General features: G+C 38.5%; 1 protein-coding gene across 1 annotated transcript in view; it reads left to right on the top strand.

The window, feature by feature from the left end:
• LOC119598639 (protein CutA homolog) overlaps positions 1 to 4,824 on the top strand; it is a gene marked incomplete at its 5' end in the record, with an annotated part of 49,740 nt that extends 44,916 nt beyond the window's left edge. The window contains 1 exon segment of the mRNA XM_037948338.1: positions 4,716 to 4,824. Coding sequence (XP_037804266.1) covers positions 4,716 to 4,778 — 63 coding nt within the window.
• Positions 4,825 to 10,958: the final 6,134 nt, after the last annotated feature.

The raw sequence follows: 10,958 nt of genomic DNA, 5'->3' as shown, positions 1-10,958 counted from the left end.
TATATATTAAAATTTTTATATATATTATATAATATATATTTATGTTTATATATTTTATGAAATATATATACATATGTATTAGAGGGTTATGTATATATATATATAATATATATAATATAATATTATTATATATAAAAAGGGCCCGCGGTCCCCGAAGGGTTTAGAGCGTCGAACTCAACCTGCACGACGCAACTGAGTTCGGGGGTTGATCCCGGGCCGGCGCGTTGTTCCCTTGGGCAAGGAATTTTACCTAATTCCTACCTAGCCACTGGGGGCCAAAGCCACCCCAAAGTCAGTGCAGTCCCAAGCCGGGAAAAAATTTGAGAGAATGTTTACCTAAAAGGTAACCCCGGCACCCCCCGGGGAAAGGAACTGGGGACCCTACCCGTACTCCTCCAAGAGCATACAACATGAAAACTTAATTTTAAATATCATGCTGTGACCCCCGGCGGCTCAGACAGAACCTACCGTTTTTAAAAAAAAAGAATATATATATAAAATATATATTATATTATATATTATATTTTATATAATTATTGTGGTGTTGTGGTGTGTGTGTGTGTGGTGGATGAATGTTATGTATATGTAATGTATATATTAATTTTATGATATAATATGTATTAATATGCATATTATTTATATTATAAATATAATATATTTATGTATATATTGATAATATGTATATATTTTATAATATTATATATATATAATAAATATACTCACACACACACCAACACAACACACACACCACACACAATATATAATATATAATATTTATATATATATAATATATAATATATATTATTTGTGTGTGTGTGTGTGTTTGTAGTATATGTATAAATATATATATAAATATATATATATATAAAAATATATTAATATATATATATGGATATATTATGTTAAAATATATATTTTATATATATATGTAATATTTTTATTTTTTATATATATATATATAATATTAAATTTGTATATATTTTGATATGTATAATATGTATATATAATAAAATTGTTTTATATGTTATATATAATTTTGTATATTTAATAATATGTAATTTATATATATATATTATATTATATATATTTATATGTTATATTTTAAATTTACAATATAATTATATAGAGAGAGAGAGAGAGGAGATAGTTTATATAAATGTTTGGGATAGACAGATAATGATATTTTTTTTTAAAGTATTGGGATTTATGTTATATGATATATTCATAATATAATAATATAAATATAATATAATTTTATTGTAAATATAATATTTATGAAATATTAAATTTTATATAAAAAAAAATATAAGTATATAATATATTTATATAAAAAATATAATTTTATATATAAAATATATATATCACACATATATAAAATTATAAATAATATAAATTATATTCTATATATAAATTATATATAATATAATATATATAATTTTTAATATTAATATTATAATATTTAATATACTTTTATTATATAAGTATTGTATAAAATATGTTATAAAACTGTATAATGAAATTTTAATATATAAAATATTAAATTATATATATATATAATATATATATATATATATTAAAAAATTAGTATTTAATGAAATATATATAATTCATATATGTAAATAGATAAGAATAATGTAAAAAATTATATTATATATAAGGTATAAATAGGTTATATTATATATTTTCCCTTAACGACAGCAAAAAATAGTGAATATTCTAGAATCCCCCCATCCTATGTCAGTTGTGATCAGGGGGGGGGGGGTTAAGAGACGAAGAATGGGATCCAGTGACTGGGAGCCTCAGCCTCAGCCTCGACTTTAACTAATCTTTCATGTTCTTTTCCCCTTCCCCTTTTCGTTTTCTTCTCTTCTCCAACCCCTTCTACTATCCAATTCCTATGGTGTGAGAGTGGTTTAAGGGGTGAATATCTGACTTTTTGAGCTGAATGGTGGGGGGGCCCCTGGGCCCGAATTTCCCGTTTTGTGTCTAGCATTTTCCCGGTTTCCCAACCCCAGGCTCTCCTTTGATTACGACTATGAACACTGCTGCTTCTGCCCCCTCCTCAGTGCCTACTATCACATCAGTCCAGTCCAAATCATCCATCCAGGTCAATAATCAGTCTCCTCCTCTCCACAACTTTCTTCAACTACTCCCTCCTCCTTTATTGTTACTCTGCAGCCTTATTGTCCGCCACTCTGCAGTACTCCCTCTTCCTCAAGTTCCCATCCTTCTACTACCCCACCTCTAGGAGCATCTTGAATACCCTGTTTATTACAGCCAAATGGGATTGAATTTTCACATTCACCTCCACAGCCCCTTACTTTAACTACACTCCTCTTGCAGCAATGCCTCCAAAAAAAAGTAGGTAAAGCCCCTCAACATTTTCCCCCGGTCACAATTTCATTTTAAAATCAAGTAAGCATATACCCCAACTGACCACGACAAAACCCCTTCTTGCCCAACCTCATCCCTCCCTTTATGTATTGAGGGAGGTACTGTCTCCATCTCCCCAACAAACTGCCCTGTCAACGACAAAGATTGATATCATTGTGAGACAGACTTACTCACCTGACTCATGGACTATGATGCTACACCATTTCCCCTAAAGGTTGTTCCAAGCCCCCCACCAGTATTGCCAAGATATCGTAGGCATGAACTTTCAGAATTGTTGCCATCTAGGCCACCCTATCAAATACTGTAATTTTACAGTCCAATACCCTCTTATGTGGGTATTGAACCCTGGCCATAATCAATCAAACTGCTCTGCATAGTCACACACGTGTGCCCAATTGTGGCGACTCCCATAATTTATTTCATAGGGGCTCCCCTACCTGCAAGTTCAAAGTAGTAATTCTTATATTTAGACTTCCACTCACTTTACACGAGGCCATTTCCTACTGCAGGAATGTACCCCCTTTTTGCGGCGATAGGCGTGATTTTCACAAATCAATTAATCAATTTGCTCTGCCCCTCTCTTTTCCTCCCAAGATATTTCTACATCTCCCCCCGTATATCTTCCTTATCCCACTTCTACCCTCTCCCTCTCCCAATTAAACTATATCCAGACACCCCAGTCTCAACCACTCTTCCAGACACTTTAGTCTCTATTTTCCCGGTACCTACCCCTTTTCTTGCTCAACTCATTGCACAAGACAAAGTAAACACTCCACCCCTCAAACGTCTGTCCCTGCTTCTCCCCCTCCCTTTGTTTCTCAGACCTCCCCAACCAACTCCACTTCAGACACTCTCAAAGACATTCAAAACTATCCAATCATGTCTTAAGATAGCATGCCTACACCTCATCCATCCTCCAATCTCTCCGCTTCTATTCTTCGTACACTCAAAGTAACTACCGACATCCATCCTCCTACTGATGTTCCCCCTGCACTGATTCCTCCCACTCCCGTCTAACGCATCCCGTTCCGCCCTTCTTCAGCTGCATCACCCCTCCTTTCCCCATTATCCCAGGATGCACAAATGACCTTTTATCACAACAACCCATTTCCTTGGATTCTCTCCCTCCTGACGTTTTTCCTGAAACAGTGATCGAATTGCCCTTAAACCCCCTTTCTCCTTTGCTAATCCCTACCTTACCCTGTGGACTTCCTTGCAAAATCCCACACTTCTTCCTTTGACAACTTTGATATAATCACCCTTGTTAATCGCTACCTCCCCGAATGACTTCTGACGTGTAGCACATTTAGTTATCATCTGACCCCCCTCTTTACCCTTTTCACTATTACACCTTTCTATAGTGCTTTATGACATTTGATGTTTATCACATTTTGCTTTGGAACTATTAACCTTTGAGATTCTAGAATAATGATAATGATAAAAATAAATGAAATTAATAAATTAATTATGTAATTGTCCTTTGCCTGTGTTACCTATCCCCTTTCCATAATATTTGTTGTGTTAAAATATATCATATTTATGTAATTCTTATAAAACGTCTGTTGATGAGCATGCTACTCGGTCCGTTAGTCAGCTGCAGCCCTAATTAAGCTTAAATTGTTATTGACACATAAATGTTATGGGAAAACAAAGGAATATTAATAGTAGAAAATACTACAAGTCACTTTTTCTCCCTCTCAATCTTTTCATCTAATTAGTACATATAATCTGTTGGCGGGAAAGTGTCAAATCAAGTTTTCCTGCATTTTTTTGTTTTGTTTTGTTTTGTGTTGTTGTTTTTTTTTCTTATCTTGGCGGGAGAATATCGGCTCCAAATTGATTGATACTAGAAATGAGAGGGTAATTGTTTATAGGAAATGAAATACAAATATACGAAATATATTGTTTATTATTCTTAGCTTGAATACATCAAATATATATGTAAAAAAAAAATGCTTTGGATTGACCCACACAGTAATGACAATGAAAATATAAAACAGAAGGCGAAACTTTGATTAGCTTCTGTAGTGAAAAAATATTTTCTGAAGGTTGCTAATGGAATGAAACTCTTGTTGAGGGGAAATAACAGCGCCATTTTAACACTTTAATTAACAATTGTAATTGAATGCACTATTGTTACCATATATAATCCCAGCGTCATAACCTTTGAATGGTCGCGAATTTATCTGGCCAGCTGTGCAACATCCACAGTTTAAGTCTTGAATATTAAGGAGATCATGTAGTGAGCGAACATTTTAGTATACATTTTCTTTAGGATTAGAGCTGTTTGGAGTAATATTCACTCTGCTTTATCTTTTCAGATTGCCCAGGGAAACCAACCATACTTGGATTGGATTGGTGAAATTGTTCCTGAAAAAAAATGAACAGGAGTTATGCAGCAACTAAATTTGAAATAAATTCATGAATATACAGTTGTTTTCATAGATTGTTAGCATTCTCTCCAGTCTGCTGATTAGTGTGATAGTTCAATCCTGCATTAAATTTGAACGGATTTGTAGTAAATGAATTGATGATTGTAGGTCTTATTAGCTTTTTTTTTTTTTTTTTTTTTTTGGCATAAGTAACAAACGACAACCCATGCCAGGATAATCAGATCCATATATTAAACACAGTTTACAAAATAATGACAAACAAATAAATGGTAAAATAAAAATAAATACATATCCGACGGGAAATCTCAAGCCTATTCCTTGTGCCTTTTGCGATAAGGCATATCCAATCGTCTCTCTCTTAACACCAGGATGCTATGGCTAGAGGACACACCAACAACCGCCCTCTTATGCTATTAGTGGGAACAGATGTCCATATTTTTTTCTCCTGCCGACCCCCCATCCCTCCCCAATCCCATGCCCATTGTTGCTGTGGGGAGGTTTAGGTGATGGAGACTCCACTTCTTAAGGTGTGAGAGCTGTGTTGAAAGGATGAATTTATTCCATTCATGAACAGCAAGGGGGAGCCATGGGCATGGTATTCCCACTGCTGTTTAGTTGTCTAGCCCTTACTCCTCAAGGGGACTTGAGGGGTGGATTATTTCTCTCCCCATCATACTCTAGGCCTACCATGGCCAGTAATAAAGATTTCCACCCTTATTAGGGGCATTGAAGCTTGTCCATTTATCAGTTAGCCTATAGTAGATGATTTGGCATCTACTATTTGAACTGGTGTCTTAACTCTTTGGGGAATGTTTATTGTGGGTGAGTGCCCACAGGTATGGCTAAGTGCTGAAAGTGAAGTGGAGATCAAAGGGGGCAGCCAGTTGGCTCCCCAGTCATCTAAGGATTCGGCAGCCCTTGTATTGCTGCTGCTGTCGTGTTCCGCTGGAGGATTGGGGATTGCTAATCTCGGTTCCGAATTCTGGGGCCTAAGTACACATGCTGTGTAAGCGCGCAGGGAACGAGTAGAGCCCGCTGCCCAGTAATCGAGGGCATGGCTGTGGACCTGGTGTGACCCAACCTGGGAAACCACACTGAACTTCAGGTTGCAGGGTCGTGCTGCTACAAGTACTCCCACTCCAGAGAGTGAGCTAAGTGAGCAAGTGAAATACCATGATGTGTCACTTCAGGGGTCACCAATATAGTAGATGGTTTAGCATCTATTTGGACAGACCTGTATCTCTCAAGGTATTGATTTACTTGGAAATAGTTGCATGCAAAGTAAAAATCAATAGCACATATCCGATTATATATTCAGTTTATTGTCCCCTTGACAATGTGGTAATTTATGATGAGGTAATTCAAAGGCTCATCATACATATGGGATTCCCTATGCGTGAATGGTAAAGGTGAACAAATAATTAAGTAAATTAATGATTCTGATTTGGTCCTTTAGAATGATGGTAGTTCGACGCCGGTGAACGATAGTACCGGTATTTTGAGCTTTCTTGACCTATCTCTGGTCTCTTCGACTGATGACTTGTTGGGAAACAATCCTATTTGCACTGAATATTCATGCGACACAACAAGAACACCTTCAGCACCTAAATTTAACATAAAAAGATCAGACTGGGTTGCCATTGAGAAACCATTGATGGTAAAGTAAACAATGTTCAGAATTGTGTACTAGATGCAGCAATAATGTTCATTCCTAAGGCTTCAACAGATAACAGTAAGCATAGAGTTCCATGGTGAACACCAGATTGCCGCAGGGCGCTGTTTGAATGCAATAGGGCCTCCAGGGTATTCAAAAATAGCATCAACAGTGATAACTTTTCCAATTACAAACTAAAAAGAGCTATGGCTAGAGGAGACTCTTGGCAGAGTTTTCTCTCTGCAGTAAACACCGATATCGCAGGTTTGGTCCACTGTCATTAAAATTAGTAAGAAAAACATCTTTCAATATTAAAAAATAATAATAAAGAAAAAAACATTCACGAGAGTACAAATTTGGATTCGCCTAGAGACATTGCTAATGCACTCACCAGGCAGTTCTCATGCACAAGTAGCTCAGAAAATTACCATCCTGGATTTCTGACTACCAAGGAAGCGGCTGTCACCTATGCAATTTGCCACCGGAGATGACTAACAACCAAGATCTAACAAAAGATGAGCTTTTGCGAGCCCTATTAGCCTGTAGAGGAACGTCCCCAGGCCCCAGTGAGATTCGATAAATGATATGGCATCTTAATCATGATAATCCGCCATTTCTTACTGCCCAATTGTGTTTACAAATTGCTTATGCAAGGTTATAGAACGAATTATAAACAGTAGGCTATTGCATTTTTTTAATTCCAAAAAAATGCTAGTTGGTGAGTAAAAGTAATAGTAAAGCTAGACAGTCACTTGTTTTCGTTTTTTTTTTTTTTTTTTTTTTTTTTTTTTTTTTTTTTTTTTTTTTTTTTTTTTTTGTGTGTCCAGGCACATAGGTGTCACACAAGGAAGTATCTTGTCACCAACACTACTCTGTATGATTAATGACATTTTACCAGCTCCTCCTCGGAATATTAAATATTCACTGTAGACTGATGAATGTACATTATGGCATTTCAATAAATTGCATCCAACTGGCACTGGATATGACTCATAATTGGGGCCGCCAGTAGGTTTTAAGCTTTCTACAAGATAATTGTGAATTTTTTCCAGATAGGAGGAAGCCGGACACCAGGCTAACTTTAGACAAGCATCAAATACCAATTCAAAGTGCAACAAAATATCTGGGTCTACTTTCACTGTAGACTAAATTGGAAAGACCACATTGGTCAATTAAAGAATATAAAAGTCAAAGAGCACTAAATTTATTAAAGTGCATTGCTGGAAATAAATGGGGAACTGATAGAAAGTCTTTTTCTAATTAAAATTTTAAAGCCCTGATTAAGTCTAAAATAGATTATGGGTCAGTCGTGTATGACTAGGCAGCAAGCTCAAATTTGAAAGGTTTGGATGTTGTTCAGAATGCTTGCTTGTGTGTGCATCTTGGAGCCCTGAAATGCACTCAGATCAAGTGTCTTGACGTTGAGTCAGGAGTACTTCCCCTCCGATTCAGCCAGCAGACACTGATCTATGCCGCCAAAATAGCCAGAGAGCCAAGTCTCCCTAACGAGTATTGATCTCTCTTCCTTCGATACACTGGTTCAATCAAAACATATCGCCATGGCAAACTCCCACATTTACCATTGTGGATGATTGGTTTCCAAAAGCCAAGGACACGGTGCCAGAGAGATTCTTATCAAGCATCTTTCCTTTTTTTCATATATATACCGACGGCTTCAAGACAAATGAGTATGAAATTATTTTTGCAATTGATAAAGCCTTGGATTTTGCACTACTGACAACCCACGATAGTTTTTTTTTTCTGATTCATTAAGTTCAATAAAGCCATTAAACCCTTTTAAAAAAAACACTAAGAATTAACTGCTGGGTCATATAATTTGTAAGTTACAAAGTGCCAACAAATCAACCAAGCTAATATGGGTACCGGGGCCACTCTGGTATTTATTGCAAGGAGCAACCTGATAAATTAACGGGTTTCACCTGGTGATCTGAACCTTTGTATAGTCTGTACAGATCTCAAGGGATTTGTTTCCTTTATAAGAGCAAGTCCTGTAATTGGAACTGCCTTGAAGAGGTGCGGGAACTTGAGCTCCCTCTCTAAGATGAGCCATCCTTTGGGTGGGTGGCTTTCTGAGAAAGGATGACTAAATGGTTCCAAATAATTATGCCTATCTTGTAGGTGGGATGGTCTCCTCGGGTTTTTCTCCCAGGGGTTTCAACTACCCACGTGTCTTCTTTGGGAGGCTAGGGTCAAGAAGTCATCATGGCTTTGGTATTCACACAGATCCCGTAGATGACAATGTATTCCCTCTCACCACCCCTGTAGCCATTAGACATAAGATCTAACATACGGCTTCTCTTTGCTGGACTCCAGGGGTGATTTGAAGGCGTGAGAGAGTGAAAGAACTGTTTAATCATAGGGCAAAAAATTCACCAGATTTTGCAAGGGTTTATCGACCGTGGCCATTTATGTCTTCTAGTGGAAAGGGAAAAAAAAAAAAACACTGTTAGACCTGCTGTTAAAATGGAACACAAAGAATCCATCACCAAAAAAACATGTGCACATGAAAATAATGAGTAGCCTCTCCAGGCCAAAACAAGGAGACCTCTATCTTCCCCTCAGGTGTCTTCCCTGACCGAGATGAGAGCACCCCAAGCTGGACTAGCTAAACCAGCTGCTCTCATGGCCAAAACCCAAAATCCATGCTGAAGGGGCAGTTGGAGACACTGAGGGAGAGTCTGGACCCCCTAGGTTTTCCACAGTTTAAGGTTCCCTCTAAAACCCTTTAAAACTTCGACAATGCCCGTCAGTTGGTGAGAGCATTGAAGACAAATCCCGTTCATTGCAGGTTGCCAGAGACCAGGGCAGGATCACTGTCCCTAAAAATCAAACTACTCTGAATTTCCTGCAGGAAGCAAAGGAAGCTTAAAGATGGGAAAGGGAAAATGTGTATTTCACCACTGAATCCCCAAGATAGGAGAGTCAAAATGGTGCTTTCTTGGCTTCTCAGCTTCTTATGATATGGAGCTGATCACATCACACAGGTCGTGGGGGTTTTCCCGAATGTCGAAAGACTTCAACCAGGCAAATCCTGGTGACCCTGAAAGGAGCCCCAATCACCACCCTTTGATTAGGGTAATGGGACTCCTACACCTCAGAACTTATGTCTGAGCCCCCTTCGGTGCTTTACATGGTATCTGTAGCAAGGCAGACAATAAAGATTCTAAGAACACTCCACGAGCCTCCTCTTTGATGAGGAAGATATAACTCCCCTCTTGACTGCTGTAGTCACCGGAGCTTTGGGGAGGTCGAGTGAAGAGGTTGGAGATGGCAGTCACAGTCGCTATGATGGCTGTGACCCACCCTGTTGCAGTTTCTGAAAGGGAGGAAGCGACACAGCCAACCCAGCTCCTACCCCACCTCAGGACTAGCCCTCCCTCCCTGCTCCAACCCGGGCCCAAAACCCTCACAGGCAGAGTCAGATTGAATCTGTGCAGTCAGAGCCAGGACAGACTGAGCGTACCCGGGTAAAGCCAGCAATGGTCAAGAAACACACAAGTAAAGTCTGAAAAGAGGAAAAGCCCACCCCGCAAAAGTCAGAGGTGCCAAAGGCTCTACACCTGACTAAGAGCCCTGAAACAGATGAAGATCCCTCAATCAGCAAAGACTTCACAATGGAGTTGTCAGACTCTGAATCTGAATATATAAACATCTCATATTTTTAACTAACACTAAGTAATATCATGGCACGCAGTCAAGGAAAATTGGCAGTGTCCTGCTCCAGGAGACATTAACAGAATGGAGTGTTCGCTTCTCAGGATATCATGTCTTTATGTTGTCAACACACTGTTTTAGAGGCTTGATCACTTGGTCGGAGCAACAATCCTCTCCACAAAAGCCATGTCTCATGTGGAGACGATGTTTGAATCTTGCTGTTGCAGCAGGCCCGGCTGTAGGGTTAGCATCATCCGGGTCTGTGCTACTGCACCAAGACCAAGTATTCATAAGGGAGACTTCAAATGCACGTCACCCATCCTGGGTTTTTGTGGGGAATAGATGCAGCAGGCTATTACATAGCAGTGTGTTTGAAACATTCCCAAGATCACTCTTCTCAGTACCCAAGAGCCAATGCAGGTCAGGGAAGGGTTCCTAGACCTCACCTTGGCCAATGTGGCCCTGGTGGAGAGAATCAGACGGTGTGTCGATGAGACTGTTACAAGCGACCACAATGGTACTGTCACCACTCTCTTGGAAGCTGGTCCAGCCATGGTGCAACGGCACAATCCTAGATGGAAAATATGGGTTGTGATAATGAAATGAGCTGTGATACTGAAGTGAGTTATGAGTGCCATATTGTGATGCCATTATATACGGGTTATAATGATGATCAAATCACCTATGTAAAATAGTGAGATTCTCTATACGGTTTGTAGAGTAGTCTGGCATTAGCACTCTCGGGCTGAGCCTGAAATGTGGGGCAGTGGACCATGAAGAACTCCCTTTTAATTTTGTCAGAGCAGATCTCCAATGAACCTACTCTAGTTTTCATCGGTGTA

Source organism: Penaeus monodon, chromosome 41 (genome assembly GCF_015228065.2).
Source record: "Penaeus monodon isolate SGIC_2016 chromosome 41, NSTDA_Pmon_1, whole genome shotgun sequence".
NCBI lineage: Eukaryota > Metazoa > Arthropoda > Malacostraca > Decapoda > Penaeidae > Penaeus > Penaeus monodon.
Note: the sequence above shows the minus strand (reverse complement) of the source record. Positions and strands in the feature narration are given on the sequence as shown.